General features: G+C 38.6%; 1 protein-coding gene and 1 long non-coding RNA gene across 2 annotated transcripts in view; one reads left to right on the plus strand and one right to left on the minus strand.

Annotated features, from left to right (window-relative positions):
• The window catches only part of ASB9 (ankyrin repeat and SOCS box containing 9), a 36,202-nt gene that overhangs the window by 7,867 nt on the left and 1,151 nt on the right, over positions 1-27,184 (plus strand). The window contains exons 2-6 of the mRNA XM_079123260.1: positions 1,996-2,075; positions 10,861-10,968; positions 11,946-12,096; positions 13,630-13,764; positions 15,657-15,848. Of these exons, the coding sequence (XP_078979386.1) occupies positions 1,996-2,075; positions 10,861-10,968; positions 11,946-12,096; positions 13,630-13,764; positions 15,657-15,848 (666 nt within the window). The remainder of the gene's footprint in view (positions 1-1,995; positions 2,076-10,860; positions 10,969-11,945; positions 12,097-13,629; positions 13,765-15,656; positions 15,849-27,184) is intronic.
• The window catches only part of LOC306650880, a 114,964-nt gene continuing 111,814 nt past the window's right edge, over positions 24,035-27,184 (minus strand). The window contains exons 2-3 of the long non-coding RNA XR_013761051.1: positions 24,161-24,239; positions 24,035-24,119 (exon numbers count right to left, since the gene is read on the minus strand). This is a non-coding gene — a long non-coding RNA (uncharacterized lncRNA). The remainder of the gene's footprint in view (positions 24,120-24,160; positions 24,240-27,184) is intronic.

A 27,184-nucleotide genomic window follows, 5' to 3' on the forward strand; every position in this document is an offset into this window, starting at 1 on the left:
TGAATCCATCTGGAACAATGGTAATTTGCTCACTGGGACAGATTTTCCAGGGCACTGGTGGCTCCAGGTGGTAGGCAGGCCACAACCACCATGTGGTAAATGCAAAGTGTTCTTGCCTTCCCCTTCATGGCCTTTCAGTTTGCAATGCATTAGTCACCACTCTGGTTCTCCAGGTTTTCTCAGCTTTTAGGAAGCTATTAGCTCTCATGAAAGGCAGAACTGGTATCAGACCATATATATATACCTTGTTAGTATATCATGTGTTTACCAAAGCAGGCAGAGCTGGAGCTGACACAAGCTCAGGCAAGCCTCTTCACACTCTGACTTCCTGCATCTGTTTGTTCTGGAAATCAGACACAGTTTGAGATGAGAAAGAAATGAGGCCTGTGCCTCATTCAGTACATTCACACTTAATTATAAGGCAAGAGGAAAGCATTTAAAGTGTTAAGGTAGAGTTTACAGGCTTTTTTCCCCTGAGAATTTTTATTCCTCCTGTATGGCTATAAATTTTTTGCTATTTTAAATTGCCATGATTTTGTGATATAATTGAGATTCTCTGTTTAGTGTTAGGGAAAGATAATAACTGTGAGTAATATGTGCTGAGCCATGGATATGTATCTTGTTGTCCTCACTTTACCAAAAAGGAAACTGAGAGTCAAGACCTGTTCATGGGGTCCACCACCCAGAAAAGGTCAAGTGGGTCTGAATTCAGAGCTTGCTTTTAATGACTCTGGCACACTGATATTGGGGGGTAAATAATATCCCTGTTTCAAGGTCTGATTTTTGCTTTATATTAGGACAAGACAAGAGGTAATCTATAAATAGATAAGGTTTTGTTCAGATTCGATTCCAAACCTAATGGTGTATGTAATTACATGATTACTACTATTAGTATATGGCACTGTTTGCTGAGATGTCAAAGTTTGCATTTCATGCAGGAAACTAGACTGGCAAACACAGCTTAACGCACTAATGCTGGTAATTAGTGAAGCTCTCACTTAACTAAATGGGCCATTTGCCTTTGAGACCAGTGTGAAAATGGAAGTACAGTCATCTATCATCCCAATCTGTCTCTTTTAAAAAATTTGTTAAATAGCAAGGAGTGGGATGGGTGGATCATATGGTGGTGGATCGGGGGAGGGAAAAGGAAGGTTCTGGGGAATGAGTTTGATCAAATAAGGTTTCGTGCAAGTTCCAATAGGGCATAATGAATTCCACTATTAGGTACAATTATAATGCACCAATAAATCAATAAATAACAGCTCTGAAAAATTTGTTGAATTAAAATTAAATTTATTTTAAGTGATATGTAAAAACAAAAGGTGTATATATTTATGGAGTACCATGTGAAGGTGTGATATAGACATTGTACAATGTTTAAATTAGGTTAAACATATCTTATCTCCTCAAACATTTTTCATTTCCTTATGGTGAAAACTTTCAAAATCCTTTATTCTAGCTTTTGAAATATACTGTATGTAATTGTTATCTAAAATTATTCTCCTGTGCAGTAGCACACCAGAACTTTCTTACTCCTACCTAATTGTAACTTAGTACATGTTGGTCAACTTCTCACCATCTTTTCCTCCCCACTTTTCCCTGGCCTCTGGTAGTCACTACCTACTCTAAACTTATATGAGATTAGCTTTTTTTTTTTTTTTGATTCCACATGAGCGAAATCATGTGGTGCTTGTCTTTCTGGTCTTTCTGTGCCTGGCTTATTTTCACCTTTAACATAATAATCTCCCTAATAATCTGCCTCTTTTGTTCTCAGTTTGGGCACTGGCTGTAGTTCTTTAGTTATCTAGGCATTTCAGATAAACTGTGTGCAAGAAACATTAATAGAGAAATGCTGAAGTCCTGTTGGGGATTTTTTTCGAGTGACTCCTATGTCTTCATTCAGGACCTGTTCGGCTCTAAATTGATGGATAATGATGAGACTCCCAGTCTTAGGAGAGTTAGCAGAATGTGACTCATCCTTCCCTTTCCATACAGATGTTGTGTCTGATTGGTCTCCTGTGCATGAAGCTGCAATCCATGGACGTCTGCTCTCTCTGAGGAACCTGATCAGCCAGGTAGTTCTTTAAAAAAAAAAAAAAAAACTGGTAAATAATTAGCACATCCTATTGCTACATCAAACTTAGAAAAAAGAAATCATAGACTGACATTAAGAAATGAATTTCCTCTTACGTAACTAGAGGTAACTTGTTCTTGTTTTCTTTTTGTATTGGTTATTTTATCATTTCCTTCTTTGTCAGCTGGCATGATACCAGAGTTTAATACGATGCTAAGCACACAGTAGGTACTGTGCTAAATATCTGTTAAATGAGTAACTGGCAAGTTAGCATATTCAAGTTGCCTTCACACTGTTCAATAATCCGTGGTCTTAGAAACTATCATGTAAAACAGGGATTCTTAACCGTGGCACATTTACCCCTCTGGGGACATTTGACAATGTCTGGAGCTATTGTTGGTTGTCACACTGGAGTGGTGGTGATAATAGCATCTAGTGGGTAGAAACTAAGGATGCTGCTTGCTAACCATTGTAGAGTGCATAGGACAGCCATCCCCATCAAAAATGATCTGGCCCAGAATATCAGTAGTGCTGAGGTTGAAAATGCCTAATGTAAAATAAATGCTTGAAAATGTCTTTTTAAGTATGTAGTCTTGTCATTTGTAAAATCCTCAGTTGACCATGACTCTGAACGGTTTGATTTTAGATTGTCTGTCCCTCTATTATAATTTCCAGTACACAATGATTTGAGTTTTCCTGGCTTGAAATTATTAGGAACCCACACAAAGGTGTTTGTAAGAAAGCAGTTCAAATCACCATTCAAAATCCTAATCAAGTTTTTGTTCAGAAAGTTTTGTTCTCTAAAATGACACTATATCTTTTAGGTTAGGAACTCTTAGTACTTTCTGTGCTATGAACCTCTTTGGCAATCTGACAAAAGTCTGTACACGCCTTCTCTGAATAAAGTTTTAAATGCATAAAACATAACACAGAGGAAATCTATCAAAATATTAAAACAATGTATGACATAATAACATGTAGACTTTTAAATCAATTCATTAAAGAAGATCTAATGGTGATTCTTTTTATATTTTTAAGTAGGATGAGCCTATATTTAGAGATATTTAAAATACATGCAAAAATCATAGTGCATTAAAAATATCTGTGGTTTCTATTGGTGACAATACTATAAACTGTTTTTACTACTGTGGTTTGTTACCTATATTTATTTATTGAAGGACATGTGGAATTTGAGGTAGAGGTTAGTGAAAATAAAAGTTCTTTTCTTAAAAAAAAAATCCAATTTCATGGACCTAAATAGATTAAGAAATCATCCTATAAGAAAATAGTTTCTAAGGAAAAATTTTATACTATCCTAAGCCACTATCTTAAGCTGTTTTTCATAGCAGCAGCCTATTATAAATAGAAATATAGATTATAACACATAACTCTGGCAAAAATGTTAGTCTGCTTCTCAGATAAAATGAAATATCTACCCAATTTTGATAGGATGAAAAATGATCATTGCAGCTTTTATATATCACTTGTTAAATTGGATAGATATTTATTTATATTCAGTATTTATATGTTTACTGAACATCAGCCAGAAGCATGTTTTTGTCTAAGCTCTAGCACATTATTTGAGTGAGTTATCATCCCAGAGCCTCAATTTTGTCTTCACAAAATAAATAAGCATTCTAATGACTATCTGCATCAGTGCACCTCAAAACTCAGCAACAAACCATCCCAAAACTCAATGGCACAATATGGTAATCATGATTTCTTGCTAATGAGTGTTTGGATCAGCTGATCTAAGCTGGGCTTGACTGGGCTCTGCTCCAAGCTGTGGGTTGGGTACAGCTCTGCTGCACATTATTCTCATCCCTTATAGACTACTGGTTACCTGAGGGATTTTCTTTTCTTGGCAAAAGGCTGGAGCATAGCAGGGCAAGCCCAACCATGCAAGAATATGGTACTTCCTATGTTTGCTCATCACAATGTGCTAATATCAGATTGGTTAAAACACATCACATGATCTAACTCCAAAGTCAAGGATTTATTTAGAAAGTATATATTTTGTTAATATGAGGTCATGAGAAGGATGTGAATTTGTTATACTGTCATAGGTGAGTAATGACCTGAGAGCCTAAATTCAATTTTTTATGCTAACTTAAATGGGTTTGACAGACTTTACTGAGGTGACACATATAAATTATCTATTTCAGTTATAGTCATCACAAATGGTATCTATTTTCTTATTACAATCTACATTGTATTTTAGATAATCAAGGAATACTGAAAAGCACTTTTGGCAAACTACAAAAATTTTGGTAAGAGGAATCAGATAAAGCATTCAAATGACTTATAAAACAAAGAAAAAATTATTAAAAACTTCTCATTAAAGGAAAATCTGAACCTGTAACTGGTTATTTGATGTCATAACTTCACTCTGAAATAATCCAGGATTAATCTTTAAAGAAATAAAAATGCTTAAACTTTATCCCAGATAGTCTGATTTAGCCTAGGCCAGGCCTCATGCATTGGTATTTTTTTAAAGCTTCTCTGGAACCACCGAGTTGAGGGTTAAGAAAAAGTTATTTTGATGGTTGTAGGAGGGGGAGAAGCATTTGACACAAAAGAAATATAACATGAGAAAAGGAACAAAAAGATTGATAAGTTGGAGTTCATTAAAATTAAGAACTTCATTAAAAGGCCATATTTAAAAAGTGAGGAGGTGCTGGGTGTGGTGGCAGACACCTGTAATTCCAGTGACTCAGGAGGCTGAGGCAGGAGGATCACAAGTTCAAGGCCAGCCTCAGCAATTTAGTAGGGCCCTAAGCAACTTAGGGAGACCCTGTCTCAAAAAATAAAAAGGACTGGGGGTGTGGCTCAGCGGTAAAGCACCCCTGGGTTCAATCCCCAGAACACCCACCACACCATGAAATATGAGGAGGCAAGCCATAAACCAGGAGTAAATAAATATCTACAAATGTTTTTTGTGGTATGGGGATCAAAACCATTAAAATATTTTTGATACTTTGAAATTCCTAATCTAATTTAAAGTCAATGTTAGATTTCATAGTCTAAAACCAATACAAAAAAATATAAAGCCAGGAAACCCAACAGAAAAGTGAACAAGAGACTTGAGCTGGCAATTCATAATAGGGAATATCCAAATATTCAATAAAAATTGAACTGTGCTTATTGTCAACTGGGGAAATATAAATTAAAAGTTTGAGATACTCCTATCCTTGCTCCTCACTAGAATGGTTAAATTTGAAGAGACTGATCATACCAAGTGTTGTTAAGGATGTGGAGCAACTAGAACTCCTTTTCATTACCAGCATAAGTGTAAATTTGTACAAACCACTTTGGGCAATTATTAAGTAATATCTACTAAAGCTAAACATATTCCTACTCTATAACTCAGCAATCCATTTCTGGTATACACATAGTAGATATATATGTTTATAAAAAACAGGTACAGGTATATTCATACAGCATTATTCATAATGGCAAGTAAAAAGAAAGTTGAAAACAAGCCAAACGTCTATCAAATGTAAAATGGGTAATTATGGCATATGATTTTATCAGCTTTCTATCACTGTGACAAAATACCTGAGAAAATCAATTTATAAGGAGGAAAGGTCTGTTTTGCCTCATAGTTTCTGAGGTTCCAGTCCACAGTCACTTGACTCTGTTACTTGGGGCCCATGGCAGCACAGTATATCATGGCAGAAGCCTAGGGTGGTGGAAACGGCTCACTTCAAGGTGACCAGGAAGCAGTAAAAGAGGAGGGGATCAGGGTTCCAGTATTCCCTCTAAGGGCAAACTCCTAGTAACTTAGCTTCTTTCCACTAGGCCCGACATCTTAAATGTTCTACCACTTTCCAGTTCTGCCACAGACTGGGGGCCAATCCTTGAACACATGGGCCCTTGGAGGATATTCCGGATCTGAACTATAGATATTATTGAATGAAACTGTATATAGTAATGAAAATGGATGAATGAATGAATCCATCCAACATGTTGAAATTAAAATAGCCAAGCACACTCACAAAAATTCATATTTCATGGATCAATTAATATAATAGTCAAACCCACAGAAAACTAAACTATGGTGTTAGAAGTCAGTTTCATGAATATCTTTGGGGATGAGAGGTAGGTAGTAATTTGAAGGGGGCACATGCAGGTCTCTGGTAATGTTTGTTTTCTTTACCTGTTTGGTGGTTATACAGATATGTTTTCTTGGTGTTAATTCACTGAGATTTACACTTAGGATCTGTGAGCATTTTTGTATGTATTGTGCTTCAATAAAAATTTATTTAAAAAACAATGGTGGTGATTTATTAGGTCAGCAGAAAGTGATTGAGTACCACTTGACTGTATCAGCGACCTTTTTCTCTCCAGACTGCACATTAGAATCCCCTTGGGCTGTGGGGGCCCTTAGAAATACTGAGGTCTGAATTCATCCTCTTTTGATTATATTGCAATTGCCCTGGTATGCAGCCTGGATATCAGGATGTGCCTAAAGCTTCCCAGGTGTTTCCAATGTATTGTTAAGACTTGAGAACTTTTTCAGTAACATCTCACCACAAGCAAATGATGAGGACTGACTTTTCAGCAACTTGCATCAAACTCCTTATGCTGCCCACTGTGATTCTCAAAAGGTTAAATCACTACCAGGGTGGAAACAAGGAAAGATAACTGGCATTGTGACACAGCAAATCTTTAGGATATGGCAGCTGATTGAAAGCTAAGTGACAAAGAAGAAGAAATTTCAGATAATAAATGCCTGGAAGTTACTGAGTGCTAAATTTTTCATACATCATTTTTAGTCTTCATAATCATCTTTTAAGGTAAGTACAGTTGTCCCCATTTAACAGACAAAGTAATTGAGACTTAGGGAGATAAGTCACCTAAGGTCACATCACTTGCTCGGTGATGGTGCTAGTATTTGAACTTGGGAATTGGGAATCATTCTGCCATCTTCCCTCCTGAGGCCTCAATTCTAGGTATGAAACAAGATGGTGGAGCAGGTAAGAGAATTAGGGTTAGCAAAATGGAGCTTTCATTCAGGTTGGCAAAGGCTGAGTTTATGTTGCTAGCTGGGTCTCTAGTTGATTTTGTCTTATCAGGAAATTAGAAAATGTACCATGGGTGGAGATTTAGATTTGACAGTAAGTGCATGCTCGTGTGTGTGTGTGTGTGTGTGTGTGTGTGAGAGAGCGAGAGAGGGAAAGGGGGATGGGGGAAAGGGAGAGAGGGAAAGAGTAAGTATTGAGAGAAAAGAAAAAGATTAGAGTGAAGCAGGAAATGAGGGTTAGGACACCAAGATCTGGAAGCAACATTTTATTAGTGGCGCCACAGCCTGGATGGATAATTCCCAAAGTCTGAGCCCTGAGCACAGCAGAGCTTTTACTTTTATACATAATAAGCAAGTTTGGGGTACATCAAGGCAAGGGAGTTGGTGCTCTTCTCTTGGAGGGTGCATTCTACATTCCTTATATGGACACAAGCTTGTCAATAGCTGGGACTCTTAGCACATACAGCTTAGGGGCTGTCACTGCACTAAGCCTAAATGGGGGTTGTTCTGTCCCCACCACATTGTTTCCTGCTTCTGCTACAGTGGCTACCTGTTACAGGTACCTGTTAGCCCCTATGGTTAAATGTCAGTATGCAGAGCTGCTGTGTGTCAGCGTGCAAAAACACAGCCTGTCAGCTCTTAAACTGCTAACGTTTCCATTCTGTCCTACCACAAGAGGGCAAATCCTTGAGGGACTGCTTATGTTTGCAGATATAAGGAAGGAAAGGACAGAGTCAAAGAGAGAAGAAAGGTCTTCAGAGGTTGGAAATCAGGTAGAGCTGGATTTTAAAAGTCAGAGGAGAGATTTCATGAAGTCAACATGAATATGTAGCAAATTCAGAGGTGGAAGGAAGTGAAGGACAGAGCATTACATATTAGATTTGATAAAGAAGAAGTCACTGGCGGGGTGCGAGGGTGCACACCTGTAATCCCAGCAGCTTGAGAGGCTGAGGCTGGAGGATTATGAGTTCAAAGTCAACCTCAGCAACTTAGGGAGGTCCTAAGCAACTTAGCGAGACCCTGTCTCTAAATAAAATATACAAAAGGACTGGGATGTCGCTCAGTGGTTAAGCACCCTTGGCTTCAATCCCTCATACCAAAACAAAAACAAAAATAAAAACCAGAAATCTTTAAAAAACAGTTTTGGTAGGATTGCATGGGTAGAAGATGAGAGAATGGGTAAACAGAGAAACAACGGGGATAAGCAAGTTTTGAAAAAAAGGGTCATTGAAGGGAAGAAGGGCATAGAATGGTAGCTCGGCAGAGGGTTGGGACTGAGGGAAGAAGACTTAGAAAAGTCACTCCTGGCTTGCTTTGTCTTGCTGACATTATGTTCCTTTTCTTATGGGCCACACTTCTTGTGGTTTTTCTTTACCCAAGTTCTGTGCCTGGATCTCTTCCAACCATTTGTATCTGATACCTTCACATAATTCCTGTCTCATGGGAAAATTACATCCTCCTTGTTGCATTGACAAAGCTACTTTTTAAAAGTATGTAAAACTTCCTGGCTAATTGGGCATTTAAGTCAGGTATGAATAGTAAAGTTAAGAAATGATGTATTCTTTCCTTTGATCAAGACCAGAGTTGGCAATTTTTCCATAAAGAACCAGATAGTAAGATTTTAGGCTTTGCAGACTAGTTTCTCTGCTGTTGTAGTGCAAAAACTGTCACAGACAATACAACAATGAGTGGGCACGACTGTGTTCTGGTAGAACTTTGTAGACAATGAAATAATTTGGATATATCACCAAGTATTCTTTTGATTTCTTTTCAGCCATTTAAAATGTAAAAATCTTAGTTACTGCCTTATACAAAAAATAGACTGTGGACTGTATTTGACTCATGAATTATCGTTTGCTCATCCCCTCCTTAAAACCAAGACAGAGCTAGGAAGACTACCGAGAACCGCTGCTTGCCCCAGGGCTGCTTCAAGCGGCTCCAGTTACGGAGGAAAACCTCGGCTTCTTTGCCCGGCTTGCTCCAAGCGGTTCGGCGCGGTTTCTTGCTCTTTTCGCTTACCTAAAACCGCTGCTTCTCGCGCTTACGCCCGACCAGCGGGACAGAAGACACACACACTTCAAAGGTTCATCAAGCAGCTTCCCCTTTATTCAAAATAACACCCTCAATATATAAGCAGTCTCATGCATAAGCAATTGTAACCAGATATGTCCATCCAATCCTGTTAAAGGTCAAGCAGTCACTCGCTCGAGCATACACGTAAAGTATATCTGTCCACGCGCTAGGCGGCTGAACTGATTATAATACAGCCAATTGTAAATGCGTTCTGCCTTTCTCCATGCATAATCAGAACGCCATTTGCTCTCTGCCAGTCGCCATCTTTGGATGCACATGGCGTAACCCTGGGCCCCGGTTCCGCCCGCCACAGAAGACCGAGAACAAAAGTAAATGGTGCCAGGTGTGCTGGTACTTGCCTATAATCCCAGCGGTTTGGGAGGCTGAGGCAGGAGGATCACAAGTTCAAAGCCAGCCTCAGCAATGGTGAGGCACTAAGCAACTCAGCAAGACCCTGTCTCTAATACAAAATAAGGCCGGATGTAGCTCAGTAGTCCAGTGTCCCTGAGTTCAATCTCCAGTACCAAAAAAAAGTAAATGTCATTAGGGGACAGAGTTTTGGTTTCTTTTGAGAAAAAAAAAAATTGTATAAAAGTGGTATTTTTATCACATAAATTATTGAATCCTGTGCATTACTAAATATAGTAGTTATATTTAAAGAAATATTTTATTGGTTAATAGGTACATGTTAATTTCCTAAAGCAATAAAATACATTTATACTTCCTAAAAGGCACATGTTGTATATTTCTGCGTTCACTTGCAGTTTCCTTTTAATTGTCCTACAAGAAAAAGACACTGGTTAAGTTGTTAGAATTTAATAATTGCTTGTTAAACATAGCAATTTAGGCTGTGCTAACTTGAAAATTTTTAATTTGAGAAGTACGCAAACAAAATAACTTAAATGCATATGTGCAATTTAAGAAAGAGTGATGATAATGAGAATATCACCTGCCATGTGACTGCCTCCCAGGTCAAGAAATGGAAAAACAGTACATTGCTGGCTCCCCCAAAGCAACACCTACCCCATTGCTCCCCTTATGCTTTCTGGAGCACAGTCCTGTCCCTCTTCCATAGAAGTAACCATATCCTGACTTCCTTGCTTTGTTGTGGTTTTATTTCCTATGTGTGTATTCGGAAACAATATAGGTTAGTTGTGCCTCCTTTTGAATTTTATATTGATGTAATCATTCAGTATGTATTATACTGGGTATTTTCTTCTTTTGCTCAACATAATTTTTGCAGGCTTCATTCTTGCAGTTGTTTGCAGTTATAATTTGTTCAGTATAATATTGCACTGAATGATTATATCAAAGTTTATTAATCTACTTAACTGTTGATGCACATTTGGGTTGTTTGTAGGTTCAAGCTATCATGCTATTGTGAACTTTCTTGTATATTTATCTAGGTATATATTTATTTAGTGATATTGCTGGGTGGTAGACATGTGTCTCATCAGCTGTAACGGATACTGCCAAACTTTCCCTTAATGGTTGTATCATATTATACTTGCAGTGCATGTCAGTTTCCTCTTTTTTTTTTTACACCACCATCAACACCTTAATGTAGTGTGTGACAGTACAACACTTTGAGAAGAACTGTCATATAAATACTGGAATTGTGGCTGAAAACCAACCCTAGGGCACTGATGCTTTGCACTCCTTACTCTTCTCATTTCTGCTGTGCCAGGGGTGGCCTGTGAACCTCACCACAGCAGACCGTGTGACGCCACTTCATGAAGCCTGTCTTGGAGGTCATCTGTCTTGTGCAAGTATTTTATTAAAGCATGGAGCTCAGGTAAGTGCAGGTCAAATAATATCTTAGAGACAAATATTATCTAAGAATGAAAAATGACTCTTTCTATCCCTTCTGAATAATTTCCAGCACTTTTGATGAGCCTGGTTTGAAATATGAAGAGTGGTGTTTTTCAAGAGTTATTAGGTCCATCAAACTTGTTTGCATTAGTGATATGTGAAATACTGAATTTTTTGCTGCAAAGTCATGCTCAGAGTCTCTAGCATTTTCTTCATTGCCCTCCACTAATAAATAGCTGCTATATTTCTGCTTTCATTGCTGTGGGTGGAGGGTAGTGAAATTTTGTGGAAAGCATAAAACATTTGGTCAGGATGGCTGGGGAGATGGAAAAATCTCTGTGTGATCTCTCCTACTTCAGCAAGCAGCCTGGGTTTATCCACATGGTAGCAGGGATTGTAAGAGTAGGCTCTTTCTACATAATATTTGCTACTGTTTATTGGCTAAAGTGAGTCACATGGGCAAGCCTAGATTCAAGGATTGGAAAAATAGTCTCCATCTTGTGATGGGAGGAGTTGCAAAGGGATGTGCATAGTGGGATAGAGAGATACTGTGGCTATTTTTGCAAACCACCACAATGTAATAAGTATTAACACTAAGATAGTGTTAATACTATATTTATAGTAACTATATAACTATATTTATATGAAAATCATGTTTTTAAATTTTTAAAAATTATATTTTAACAATTTTAGAAGACTACTGTGGTTGCTCTGAGGAAATTGGATTGATCTAGGATGAAAGTTTAAAATAAGATTAGTTTGGAAACTTTGAAAATTACTCTAACTAGGTTCAAAGTTCATGTTCCTGGGGAGGGCATGAAAGAGATAGAATCTTCCATAATATTCTTTCTGCCTTGCATTTGACACCTCATTCAGTTTTTCATAACAACCTTCTAGACTTTGTTATTTTACTCCCCATTTTATAGCTGTGTGTAGCTTAGAGCATTTTTTCCCCCCTAGGTGAATGGCACAACTACAGACTGGCATACTCCCTTGTTTAATGCTTGTGTCAGTGGCAGCCTGGACTGTGTGAATTTGCTTCTGCAACATGGGGCCAGCCCCCATCCTGAGAGTGATCTGGCATCCCCCATCCATGAGGCTGCCAAGAGAGGTAAATCTGTTGAGAATTTTAGGTTTTCCACCCACTTTTTCAAGGAGCATCTTACTGTCAAAAGAGGGAGGAGAAGGTATATTTTGAAGCAGTAATTCTCAAAGTGAAGTCCTGATACTAAAAGCATGAGCATGAGGGGACCTGCAAATGTAGACTCTTGGGCCACTCCAGCCCCATTAAATCAGTAACTCTAGGGGTGGGGCCTGACCATCTGTTTGATTTAACAAGCCCTCCAACTGATGATGATGTACAGAAGTTTTAAAATCTCCGTTTTATTGCATTTGGAATGTTCACCATTATTTTTCTGGAACAGGACCTGGTACATAGTAGATAATCCATCAATATTTGTGGAGCATATTGTGAAACCTGTGACCCCACAGAAATCAAGCAGTTTTATGGAACAAATTATATTCTTCTATTTTAGGGCCTCAAGAAATAGTATCTTAGGGCCACCTAAGTTTGCTAAGTGAAACGAATTTTCAATTTTGGGAACTATAAGATGGATATACATTTTTGTGGGGGGATGTAATTCTTTTCATAGAGCCACAGATTCACTGATATTCTTAACTGAGACAAAAAATAAAATTGTAAATTTTGCTTTTCTCCGATGTTTAGCATCATCATTATCATCACAATTACATTTTGCCAGTGGGCTTTCTGTTTTCCTTGTGGCTTTAACAGAATAGTTTCCCAACCCATATGATAATTACCTACCAAAGCATTGATATTTATTTATTTATTTATTTTGGTACCAGGGATTGAACCCAGGGGCACTTAATCACTGAGCCATATTCCTAGCCCTTTTTATTTATTTTTTTTATTTTGAGACAGGATTTCGCTAAATTGCTGAGGCTAGCTTTGAACTCATGATCCTCTTGCCTCAGCCTCCGGAACCACTGGGATTACAGGCGTGTGCCACCATGCCCAGTGACATTTATTTATCGACACACTGATTTATCAAATTCAGTGGATACATATAGCTAAAATGGTATAACTTGAGAAACATAAAGGAGTAATGTTTAAAGAACAGCATTCTGAACCACGGAAAAGTGATTCAGCTTTCATTATACCTAGTTTACCAGACTGGACCCTGCTCCTGTGGGATTTGCCAGCTTCTTGGAAGCTTGACCTATGTTCACTGTGGCCTGTTTCTCCAAGGCCTAGCCTTGCTGAGGTTTTAAGTTTTCTTCCTTGTCCTGTGACCCACATCATGCCATTTCTTCTTTAGGTCCATCTTCAATCCCTGTTCCTCCATAGCTCTCCCCAACTCAGACCAATTACAAAACCACAAACATTTGAAACACATGAATGATTGCTGGTTGTTTACCATGGCTAGGAAGCTCAAGTGCAGTTCCATCCACAGCTACAGATCACAATTTGTGTTTAAAATCATTCCTTATTCTATATGAAGGAGATCACTTTTGATCCCTGTATATGTTGCTAACAAATTTAAACATGCAAAAACAGGGACAGTGTTGTTTCCTTAGCTAAGGGAAGTTGTGCTGTAACTGTTTTCTCCTGCTTTGAACTTAGGCCATGCGGAGTGCATTGAGTCCCTTGCTGCTCATGGGGGCAACATTGACCATAACATCAGCCACCTGGGCACACCCCTCTATTTGGCTTGTGAAAACCAGCAGATAGCCTGCGTCAGGAAGCTTCTGGAGTCAGGTAAGACAAAAAGCAAACCAAAATAAGGAAAGAAAATGAAAAGTAAAGTAAATGTATTTTAAGTCTTTTTTATTGTAGCAGAGGAGAGTGCGGGCAGTGGAATTGGGCCAGATCAGAGTTCATACTGACTGAGTTTCTATGGAGAGTTATTTTACACTGTTAAAACTTTAGTTCTTTACCTTGTCACCAGGATAATGATGATGATGATGATACCACCTTCCAGGGGTGGTCCTCCATGATCACTGGTTTTTCTTTTCTCTGTTTCTCTTCCTCTGGCCAGTCATATGATTAGGCCCTGTATAACTTGCAATGCTGGGCTGGGGTTGTGGCTCAGTGGTAGAGCGCTTGCCTAGCATGTGTGAGGCACTGGGTTTGATCCTCAGTACCACATAAAAATAAATCAATAAAATAAAGGTATTGTGTCCATCTATAACTAAAAAAAAATTTAAAAAGTAACTCGCAGTGCTGCTGCATTTGGACTGAATCTTCCAATTAGGGACCATATTCACCAATTCTCTTTATTTGGAAATTGAACTTGTTCCATTTTTAGCCTATTGTAAATATTTTCATTGAAAAGGTTCTCATTTTCCTTTTCACCTCCTTGCTTTTGTCCAGCCCCCTTCTCACCATTTTATCACATCTTTAATTATTTTAATCCTATTCATTTTTTAAGACTCCAGGAGTCTCTCCTCCCCACTGAATATTCTTATAGCCCTTTTTATTTTGCCTTCCATTCATTTAGCAGCCATTGCTATGAATCAGGAGATTCATTCACTCTATTTTTCCTCTTTCTCTCTCTCTCCCATCCCCCTACATAGACTTTTTTCACATTTTTTATTGGCACATTATGGTTGCACACAGTGGTGGAATTTGTTGTTACATATTCATACATGCACACAATATAACAATATGATTTGGCCAATATCATTCCCCTGAATTTCCCCTTCTCCCACCCCTTGGTCCCTTTCCTTTCCTCCACTGATCTCCCCTTGATTTTCATGACACTCACCCCCTTCCCTTTTTCCTCTCAAACTTCCACATATAAGAGAAAACATACAACCCTTGGCGTTCTGGGTTTGTTCACATTAACGAAACAGTCTCAAGTTCCATCCATTTACCTGAAAATGATATAATTTCATTTTTCTTTATCACTCTAAATAGATTTTAAGCTACTAGCCAGGAAAGAGCCATATTTGTCATTCCTCATTTCAGTTCACATTTATTGAGTGGATATAGATTCTCATCTTGCTGCAGGGACAGCAAAGCCACATGTCTTCACATATCACAAGAGCCATGATCTGGACTGGGCAGGGATTTGTCAAGACTATCATTGTGGAATTAGGTGGAGATGATCTTTGAAATTCACATTCCTGAAGAGGAGACCTTGGCCACCTTCCCTATGATCTTGCAATTGGCTCTCCCAACCTAGGTGATGTCTTCATGAGTTGGTTGCTTTTTATAGTCCAAATCACACAATCTCAAGTCCCAGGTTTAAAAACCTGTGGGATTGTTCATTGTATGAATTTGGCTGCTTGGTATATGCAAGACTTTAGCATCTATCCTCCTTCTCAGCCTATACTGGCTAATACTTAAGACTATTTTAATAATGAATGTGCAGCTTTCATGCTGCCAGGATTTTTCTTGTATGTATCATGCCAATGTATAATGCTCAGTGGCACATTTTTTACTTAATATGGTAGATAGCTCATGCTGTACATTCAGGCACATTGTCAGATGATTTCCTCATAATATTAAATAGAATCCAATCATCAGATTGCCATGCTTATCATGGATTAGCTTTCTTAGAGAATTTTGAGGCTCAGAGCTTTGAGAAATGGGGTGGTCAGACTCTGCTCCTTGACTAACCCTCTTTTGTTCTTATGACTATTTAGGAGCAGGTGTGAACCAAGGCAAAGGCCTGGATTCGCCTCTCCATGCAGTGGCCAGGCTATCCAGTGAAGAGTTGGCATGCCTGCTGATGGACTTTGGAGCAGACACCTGTGCCAAGAATGCTGAAGGCAAACGACCCATGGAACTGGTGCCTCCAGAGAGCCCTCTGACTCAACTCTTCCTGGAGAGAGAAGGTGCTTCTCCTTTGCCCAAACCTAAGCCCTAATCTATAAAGACTCCTTTGGGCCCTAGTAGGAGGCAGGTACTAAGTTCTGACTCCCAATCCTATAAAAGTTTACCATCTGCCACCACCAAATGTGGGGAAGTTATGACTAGTTAGTATTTAACAGGGTGCAGTATTGGTTATGTTGTAAATGGCCCTCCTATTGTTTTGCATGTCGGAAATAGGCTGTTTGGGATGTTCTAATATGCATATATGGAGTAGGCCAGTTTTCAGAGAATTAAGTAATTATTTAAGAATTTAAATATTAAAGTTATCTAAAACATACTATAGAATGATACAGCAGAAGCCTTTTTGGTGTTACATGATGCTCCAGGATGTCTTATTGTACCACAGATGGGACAAACTACTGGACATTTGACTTAGGATTAAAATGCAGCTAATAGAGAGTTTAGGGTATTTCTTTAATAATTCACACCAATCCAGAGACATTTTCTATTATAAGTTAACCAACAATAAATCCATACTCCTTCATAATAAGAACTGACACTCCTAACCCAAACAGCTCAACATTGTGGTTGAGTGGTGTGCACAGGAGGAGGGGTATTTTCCTGAGGTGTGGGCTAGGATGGGGAACAAAGATCCCTCAGGTTGGGGTGACACCTCATTGCAATCTTAATTGTCCTAGAGGCAGTTCAGCAGCCAGGTCAGTACCTGTTCTCTTACCAGAGTGTTGATTATGTTAAGTTTTAGGGCTTGTGAGTTTTGAAGCAGACTTGCCCACCAGAAGGATTTTGATGTCATGTAATCTGTTTTTTTTCCTCCCACATACTAAGAATTTGGGTGGATCCTGTGTAGAACTATAAAGTGGGCCAAGGAATTCTTCCACCTTCTCCACAGCCACAGGGTACTTGCCATGACCAAACTTCCATCTTGGGGCGTGCTGGCAGGGTTAGGAAAGACTGATCCAGGCAGAAGGAACAAACAGAGACAATTTTATGTTAAACAGTGAGGATAATTACTGGGCATTTCTATCTGCATTTTGATGATTTCTTATTTTCAAAAAAATGCTATGCATATATACAGGGCCAATTTCTCCTGTAGTGCTTCAGGGCCCACAGAAATATCTTAATTTCTTTCAAAATCAGAAGGAAAAATGAATGAAACCCAATTTGGATTATATTCATCCTTATACCAACATAGTTGTAAAACGTAATTTTTAATATTTTTTATTGGGAAAGGGATACACAAAGGCAAAAGTGCCTCAGGGCTCCTTAAAGTCATATATATAATATATTAATATCAATACTAATATCAAAATGTTAATATATTATAATTAATAATCAATAATTATGCAGATAATAATAATCTATATAATATATATAAAGATGTGTTTTATATATATATATATATATATATATATCCTTCTCTGTCATTTATCTCATAAGATTTTCAAATGGCCTTCATCAGCTCTTTCTTTCCATTTTATTTCCCAAAGTCATTATTTAGAGACTTTAATTCCTTTGCTTCACAGTTCACATGGTGACAGTGTAGCCAAGGATACAGCTGGTTTATAAAGTGTAAATTTAGGGACCTGGGGCCCCTAGCTCAGTGGTAAAGCACAAACCTAGCATGCACAAGGCCCTGAGTTCCATCCCCAGCACCATAAATAAATAGATAAATAGACAAATAAACTATAATTTGTCACTGGGGAGAATCACATGTTTTGCCTCCTTGTACCACTTTTGGGATTCTGGTGAAGTCACCTCCCATCAGGCTGAAAACTCACCTGAAATGGTTCCAGAGAAGTGCGGAAAGTTGGACCTGCAAACTGAAGCAGTAATTTCTGTCTCTGAATGTCCCTGTCGATCCAGTCCACCTGTTTCTCTGTGCTCAGGAAAGCAGCTTAATTAAATTACTGTCCTCCTTCAACAGTGTAGTAATAGGAGAACATCAGGTGAAATACAGCTATGTTCTGAGTTGGGCTTTGCATGGTTGTTAGAAAAGGCAGAATTTCCCCTTCTTCAGAGGGAAGGGAAGGGTTTCAAGAAATATCACTATTCTTTTTTTTATTTTTATTAAAATACTTTTTATTTCTACAGACACATTTTGATTCATTGTACACAAATGGGGTACAACTTTTCATTTCTATGTTTGTACACAATGTTTACTCATGCCATTCATGTAATCACACATATACATAGGGTATTACTGTCTATTTCATTCTACTGTTTTTCCATTCCCACCCCCTCCCATCCCTTTTTCCTCTACACCATCCAAAGTTCCTTCATTCTTCTCTTCCCCCCACCCTTCCCATCGTATTGTCATGTACTTATCAGAGAAAACATTCGGACTTTGGTTTTTTGGGCTTGGCCTATTTCACTTAGCATGATATTTTCCAACTTCATCCATTTACCAGAAAATGCCATAATTTTACTATTCTTTATGGCTGAGTAATATTCCATTATGTATGTATACCACAGTTTCTTTATCCATTTGTCAATTGAAGGGCATCTAGGTTGGTTCCACAATATAGCTATTGTGAATTGAGCTTCTATGAACATAGATGTGGCCACATCACTAGTATGCTGATTTTAAGTCCTTTGGGTATAAACCGAGGAGTGGGATAGCTGGGTCAAATGGTGGATCCATTCCAAGCTTTCTGAGGAATCTCCATACTGCTTTCCACAGTGACTGTACCAGTTTGCAACCCCACCAGCAATGTATGAGTGTGCCTTTTTCCCCCACATGTACGCCAACACTTATCATTGCTTGTGTTCTTGATAACAGCCATTTTAATTGGAGTTAGATGAAATCTTAGGGTGGTTTTAATTTGCATTTCTCTAATTACTAGGCATGATGAGCACTTTTTCATATATTTGTTGATCACCTGTATCTCTTCTTCTGTGAAGTGTCTGCCCATTTCCTTAGTCCATTTATTGATTGAGTTCTTTGTATTTTTGGTTTAAAGTTTTTAAAGTTCTTTATAAACTTTGGAGATGAATGCTCTGTCTGAAGTGTGTGTGGAGATTTCTCCAACTCTGTAGGCTCTCCTTTCACATTAATGATTGTTTCCTGTGCTGAGAAAAAACTTTTTGGTTTGAATCTATCCCATTTATTGATTCTTGCTTTTATTTCTTGCTCTATGGGGGTCTTGTTAAGGAAATCTGGTCCTAAGCCAATGTGATGGAGATTTGGACCTACTTTTTCTTCTATTTGGTGAAGGGTCTCAGGTCTAATTCCTAGATTCTTGATCCATTGTGAGTTGAGTTTTGTGCAGGGTGAGATATAGGGGTTTAGTTTCATTATGCTGCATATAGTTTTCCAGTTTTCCCAGCACCATTTGTTGAAGAGGCTATCTTTTCTCCATTGTAAGTTTTTGGCACCCTTGTCTAGTATGAGGTTACTGTACTTATGTGGGTGTGTCTCCGTGTTTTCTATCCTGTACCATTGATCTACCTGTCTATTTTGGTGCCAGTACCATGCTTTTTTTGTTACTATTGCCCTGTAGTAGAGTTTAAGGTCTGGTATAGTGATACCTCCTGCATCACTCTTTCTGCACAGAATTGCTTTGGCTATTGTGGGTCTTTTGTTCTTCCAGATGAATTTCATGATTGCTTTTTCAGTTTCTATGAGAAATGTCATAGGGATTTTAATTGGAATTGCATTAAATCTGTATAGCACCTTTGGAAGTATGGCCATTTTGATAATATTAATTCTGCCTATCCAAGAACATGGGAGATCTTTCCATCTTCTAAGGTCTTCCTCAATTTCTTTCTTCAGTGTTTTGTAGTTTTCATTGTAGAGATCTTTTACCTCTTTGATTAGATTGATTCCCAAGTATTTTATTTTATTTTTTTGAGGCTATTGTGAATGGAGTTGTTTTCCTCATTTCCCTTTCAGATGTTTCATCACATATATAAAAATGCTTTAGATTTATGCATGTTGATTTTATAACCTATTTTGCTGAATTCATTTATGAAGTCTAGAAGTTTTCTGGAGGAGTTTTTTGGATCCTCTAAATAGAGAATCATGTCATCAGCAAATAGTGACAGCTTAAGTTCCTCTTTTCCTATTCATATCCCTTTAATTTCTTTGGTCTGCCTAATTGCTCTGGCTAGTATTTCAAGTACGATGTTGACTAGAAGTGGTGAAACAGGGCATCTCTGTCTTGTTCCCGTTTTAAAAGGGAATGCTTTCAGTTTTTCTCCGTTAAGAATGATGTTGACTGTGGGCTTAGCATAAATAGCCTTTACAATGTTCAGGTATGTTCCTACTATCCCTGTTTTTTCTAGTGTTTTGAGCATGAGGGGTGTTGTATTTTGTCAAATGCTTTTTTGTGTGTCAATTGAAATAACCACATGATTCTTATCCTTAAGTCTATTGACATGATGGATTACGTTTATTGATTTACAGATGTTGAACCAATCTTGCATTCCTGGGATGAACCCCACTTGATCGTGGTACACAATTTTCTTAATATGTTTTTGGATACAGTTTGCCAGTATTTTGTTAAGGATATTTTCATCTATATTCATCAAGGAACCTAGGATACGCAAGAACCCGAGTTTGAGTCCCTCCCCGGAACCTCAGGCGCGGAGGGGGCAGAAAGACTCTTGAATATATTCATCAAGGACATTGGTCTAAAATTTTCTTTCCTTGATGTGTCTTTGCCTGGTTTGGGTATGAGGGTGATATTAGCTTCATAGAATGAGTTTGGTAGCGTTCCCTCCTTTTCTATTTCCTGGAATACTTTGAGAAGTATTGGAATGAGTTCTTCTTTGAAGGTCTTGTAGAACTCCGCTGAGAATCCATCTGGTCCTGGGCTTTTTTGGATGGTAGGCTTTTGATGGCTTCTTCTATTTCATTGCTTGATATTGATCTGTTTAAATTGTGTATGTCCTCCTGGGTCAGTTTGGGAGGGGCATATGTCTCTAGAAATTTGTTGATGTCTTTGGTATTTTCTATTTTGTTGGAATATAGATTTTCAAAGTAGCTTCTCATTATGTTATGTATTTCAGTGGTGTCTGTCATATTTCCTTTTTCATCATGAATTTTAGTAATTTGATTTTTCTCTCTCCTCTTTGTTAGTGTGGCTAAGGGTTTGTCTATTTTGTTTACTTTTTCAAAGAACCAACATTTTGTTTTGTCAATTTTTTGAATTGTTTCTTTTGTTTCAATTTCATTGATTTCAGCTCTGATTTTAATTATTTCCTGTCTTCTACTACTTTTGGTGTTGTTCTGTTCTTCTTTTTCTAGGGCTTTGAGATGTAATGTTAGGTCATTTAGTTGTTGACGTTTTATTTTTTTAATGTATGAGCTCAATGCAATGAACTTTCCTCTTAGTACTGCTTTTGGAGTGTCCCAGAGATTTCGATATGTTGTGCCATTGTTTTCATTTACCTCTTAAGAATTTTTTATCTCCTCCCTGATGTTTTCTGTTATCCATGTTTCATTCAATAGCATATTATTTAGTGTCCAGGTGTTGGAGTAATTTCCTTTTTTTACTTTGTCATTGATTTCTACTCTCAGTCCATTGTGATCTGATAGAACACGAGGCGGTATCTCTATTTTTTTGCATTTCCTGAGGGCTGCTTTGTGGCATAACATATGGTCTGCTTTTGAGAGGGTTCCATGTGCTACTGAGAAGAAAGTGAATTCGCTTGTTGATGGATGGAATATTCTGTATATGTCTGTTAAGTCTAGGTTATTGATTGTGTTATTGAGATCTATGGTTTCTTTGTTTACTTTTTGTTTGGAAGATCTATCCAGTGGTGACAGCAGTGTGTTAAATTATTGTATTGTGGTCTATTTGATTCCTGAAATTGAGAAGGATTTGTTTGATGTACATGGATGCACCATTGTTTGGGGCATAGATATTTATGATTGTTATGTCTTTCTGATTTATGGTTCCCTTAAGCAGTATGAAATGTCCTTCTTTATCCTTTCTTACTAACTTTGGCTTGAAGTCCACTTTATCTGATATAAGGATGGAAACCCCTGCTTTTTTACTGAGTCTGTGTGCGAGGTAGGTTTTTTCCCATCCTTTCACCTTTAGTCTGTGGATGTCTTTTTCTATGAGATGAGTCTCTTGAAGGCAGCATATTGTTGGGTCTTTCTTTTTAATCCATTCTGCCAGTCTATGTCTTTTGATTGTTGAGTTTAGGGTTATTATTGAGATATGATTTGTATTCCCAGTCATTTGGCTTATTTTTGGTTTTTAAGTTGGCTTGGTTTCTCCTTTGAGTGGTTTTACTCTAAGGTAGTTCCTCCCTTTGCTGACCTACATTGTTGCTTTTCATTTCCTCCTCATGGAATATTTTGTTGAGAATATTCTGTAGTGCAGGCTTTCTATTTGTAAATTCTTTTAACTTTTGTTTATCATGGAAGGATTTTATTTTGTCTCCAAATCTGAAGGTTAGTTTTGCTGGGTAAAGGATTCTTGGTTGGCAACTATGTTCTTTCAGAGCTTGAAATATGTTGGTCCAGGCCCTTCTAGCCTTTAGATTCTGGGTTGAGAAGTCGGCTGCTGTCCGTATTGGTCTCCCCTATATGTAATCTGATGCTTTTCTCTCGCGGCCTTCAAAATCCTATCTTTATTTTGTATGTTAGGCATTTTCATTATAATGTGCCTTGGTGTGGATCTGTTGTGATTTTGTGCATTTGATGTTCTGTAAGTCTCCTGTATTTGATTTTCCATTTTATTCTTCAGGTTTGGAAAATTTTCTGACATTATTTCATTGAATAGTTTGTTCATTCCTTTGGTTTGTATCTCTGTGCCTTCCTCAATCCCAGTAATTCTTAGATTTGGTCTTTTCATGATATCCCATAGTTCTTGGAGATTCTGTTCATGATTTCTTACCATCTTATCTGTTTGGGCAACTTTATTTTCAAGATTAAATATTTTGTCTTCATCGTCTGAGGTTCTGTCTTGCAAGTGGTCTAGTCTTTTGGTGATGCTTTCCATTGAGTTTTTTATTTGGTTTATTGTTTCCTTCATTTCAAGAATTTCTGTTTGTTTGGGGTTTTTTTGAGAATCTCTATCTCTTTGTTGAAATGATCTTTTGCTTCCTGCAGTTGCTCTTTCAACTGCTTATTGGTATTATCATTCATTGCCTGCATTTGCTCTCTTATCTCATCCTTTGCTTCATGAATCATCTTAATCATGTATAATCTGAAGTCCTTTTCTGACATTTCTTCTACCATACTGTCATTGGATTCTATTAATATAGAATCTAGATTTGTTTGGATCATTTTCTTCCCTTGTCTTTTCATGTTGCTCATGTATCTTCTCCTCTAGCAGTGCAGATCTGGGGTATTGCAGTTTTCCCCCATAGGCTTATAGTGACCCTATAGGTTTCCAAAACTTTTTCTTTAAGAGGGAGGTCAATATCAGCAGTGACCAGTTCAGACAGTATGCAACCGGAAACCAAATAGCCCCTATGAGGACGTTAACAATATTGTCATAATAAACAGAATGAGTTCAATTATTATCTTCAGTATAAACAAATAGATTTGCAATAAGGTCTACAGTTTCTAATGGAGGACAAAGAGGATGTGGATGGGTGTAGGATGTAGCTGTTAATGGGATAAGAAAAGAATATATAGAAGTTCTAGATAATAGAAAGAGTGAGAGTGTAATCCAAAGAAGTTGGTTGTTAGCATGTGAATTGGGAGAAAGAGACTCTGAGGGAACAGGTAAACAAAAGGAAAAGAGTGAGACCAGTAAAGAAAGAAAAACTTAAAATTTTTCAAATAAGGAGAAAAAAGAAAATCTACATTATAACAGTCATATAGTATTCAAACCTCCTAGTCTTCAGTAGCCTGATGCATGAGAGGTACCTAACAATGAGCTTCAAGTCTCCAGCAGGCATCTCAGGATGGGATTTGCCCCACCTAAAGATGGGAGCTATGGCTTCCAGTGCAGAGAGCCCTAGGATGGCAGCTGGCGTTGGGCCAAGAGGTGGCGCATAATTAGTGTTAGCACGGCGTGATCTACTTTTGCCTGATTAGTTAATGTCTCCTCTGCGCTAGTGGTCAACAGATGTTCCTCATTCTTTCTTGATTGGTACCGTGGCGCATGCTCCAACCGTGCTACTTAATCTTAAACTGACTGGCTGCATTAGGGTATATAAGACATTCTCTTCGCCTGGGAGGACATCTAGATCGCAGTTGGCAGAACGCAGGACTAAGCAGCACCTCTGACAGATCGCAGGATGGAAGACTAAAGCCACACCTCTAGATCGCAGATCGCAGATCGCAGAACACGGAACTAAGAATGCACCTCTAGATCGGAGCTCACAGAATGTGGAACTAAGAACACACCTCTAGATCGCGGGTTGCAGGTCACAGGACTCACCACTAAGAAGCACCTCTGATAGAAAGCACCTCTGATAGCACTCACCTCTAGCACACACCTTTAGGACGCAGGATGCAGGACGCACCTCTAAGAAGAAGCAGCAGATAATAGTAGCCTCTCTGAAAGAGTAGCACCTCTAAAATTAAGCAAAGTCTTTCTTCCTCTAAAACTAAGCAAAGTCTCTCTTCCTCTAAGCAAAGCCTCTCTTCCTCTAAAAGTAAGCAAAGCCTCTCTTCCTCTATAAACTAGTGAACAAGCAAGTAAGCAAGGAAGTAGCCCAGATAAAGAAAACAGAAGTAGTTCAGTTCCAGTCCACCTCTGATAAATTATGGTGGGATTGTTGCTGTGGGCAGCAACATCCAGGATTATCCAAGATGGCTGCTCTGCCTTCCAAATGTGTTGGCAAATGGGGAGCTGCATCTCAGGGTATGGGTGTGATCAGCTGGAGGTCCTGGAGGCAGGGTGCGGTTGGTCAGGCAGGGGGTCTGGAGGTGGGTGTGTTTGTCTGGTTGTGGGATCCTGGAGGCTGGGTGCAGTCAGTTGGTCTGGGGGTCTTGGTGGTAGGGTGCAGTTGGTCGGTCTGGGGTTCCTGGTGGTGGGGAGCAGTCAGTTGATGTGAGGGCTCCAAAGGCAGGGAGTGATCAGTCAGGCTGAAGAATCCTGGAGATGGGGCTCAGTCAGTCTGGCCAGGGGTCCTACAAGTCCTGGCTGTTGTCTCAACATGGTGGCAGCCACGTGTAACCAAACCTGCAGGTACTGTGACAGTGAACTTCCAGGCAACAGCAGGCAGCTGGTGCTCCACTGGCAGTCTGTGGTCAGTCTGCTGACTGCTGTAGGAGGATCGGAGGTGAACCTCGGGCAGTGGGTGATGGTAGGTGAAAGGCAGGCGATCAACAGGCAAGCAGCAGGCAAATGGCGGATGGTAGGTGCCAGACAATGAGCAATCTGCACTCAAAAAGTAGTCGATATGCTGGCAGACTGCAGGTGATTGCAGTAGACAAATGGGGTAAACAGCAGGGGATCGATAAGCAGCAAAAACTGCCTCACCAAGAAACAGATATCCTCTGCTTGAAACCCGAGTTATGGAGTGACCGAAATATCACTATTCTTGATTAGCAGCTAAATCAGTGTTTGTTCATGGAACACAATGAGAACTAAACATTACTCTCTCAGCCCAGCATGACAGGAGCCCCTTCGCCCAAAGTGCACTTTGGCCTTGAAGCATCATGAGTATTGCTGGGAGAAAAAAGGAAATCAAGACACAAAGGAATATGCCAATTCATAAATACAATTAACTGATTTTATTATTGAGCAAAGTAGGTGCCAGCAAATGGCTACAAAACTGTAGAGGATTTTCAGCTTTGTTTATATGGAATTAGTGCTATAGTTGTAATACATCATCCTACTTGCAGTAAAAAGTCAGCAGCTATTCTTTTTTCAAAATTAGAACTTTATATACTTACTATGATAAATTATTATATTGACATTAATATAGTATACATATGACTTTATTTATACATAGTAGTTGGGTTCATCCTGACAAACTCATACATGCATGGAAATTGATTTCAGTTCATGATCCCCCTTTTCCTCCTCTCCCCCCATTCTCTTTTCTCTACTAGACTTCCTTCCACTCATCTATTAATTTGTATTTGAATGGTTCTTTATGTTATCCTATCCTTCCCTCCCCTTTCCTTTCTTTTACTCTAGCTTCTGCACACAAGAGAAAACATTTGACCATCGAGTTTCTGAGTCTGGCTAATTTCACTTTAGCATGATGTTCTCCATTTCTGTCCATTTACCTGCAAATGCCATAATTTCATTCATTTTTTATGACTGAGTAGAACTCTATTGTGTGTGTGTGTGTGTGTGTGTGTACCACAATTTCTTAATCTATGCATTTATTGAAGGGAACCTAGATTGATTCCATAATTTATCTATTGTCAATTGTGCTGCTGTAAACATTGAGGTGGCTGAGGTAAACATTGAGGTATTGCTGAAGTATGCTGATTTTAGACCTTTTAGGTAATTACCAAGGAGTGGGATAGCTGGGTCATATGGTGGCTCCATCCCTTGTTTTTTGAGGAACCTCCATACTGCTTTCCCGAGTGGTTGTACTAGTCTGCAGTTCCACCAACAATATACAGATGTTCCTTTCTCCCCACAACCTCGCCAGCATTTATTGCTGTTTGTATTCTTGATCACTGCCATTCTGATAGGAGTGAGATGAAATCTTAGTGTGGTTTGATTTGTATTTCCCTCATTGCTAGAGATGGTGAATATTTTTTCAAATATTTGTTGTGCATTTGTGTTTCTTCTTTTGAGGGAAGTTTATATTTAGATCTTTTAGTCGGCAGTTACTCTGTTGTCATTAGTAGTTAAATTGACCTTACTCTGATGTCATGCTTTTCATAATTCTCTATTGGGCTTGCTCTGAGGTCTTGTTTTTCTTAATGCTTTTATCATTATCTCCCCTGACAGTGTATCTAGCACATGTGATTAATCACATCCTTTGATAATCCTTAGTGAGATGAGATTAAGTTCTATTTCCTGACAGTCTACTTTTTGCAGTTTGTTAGTATATTCCTTGGGCACATCATCTGGACATAATCTGGAAGATGCCCTAAATTCCAACAGGGCCCTTCTGAAAGTGCTGTTAGGGCCTGTCTTAAAATCTTGAGTTCATTTTAAAAATTATATTGGTCTATTTCCACCTCTCCTTGTTCTCCATCACCTGAGAGATGTGTAACTCAGTTTACCCTGTAGCTTGTGGTGAGGCTATAGGAAAGTAGAGGCCACAGTATCCTTTCAATTGTATCTTCAACTGTAGCTGCACAGTAAAATGACCCAGGGCCCATGCCTTTAAAAAATACAGTTGCCCCTGATAGCACAAGCCTCAGCCAACAATTATTGAAGCAACATTTCTGAGATGGGGCCTAACATCCTATAGATCTCCCTCCATAGACAATTTTGAAGTGCAGACTGTGGGA

This window comes from Sciurus vulgaris, assembly GCF_902686455.1.
Source record: "Sciurus vulgaris genome assembly, chromosome: X".
In the NCBI taxonomy this organism is placed as follows: domain Eukaryota; kingdom Metazoa; phylum Chordata; class Mammalia; order Rodentia; family Sciuridae; genus Sciurus; species Sciurus vulgaris.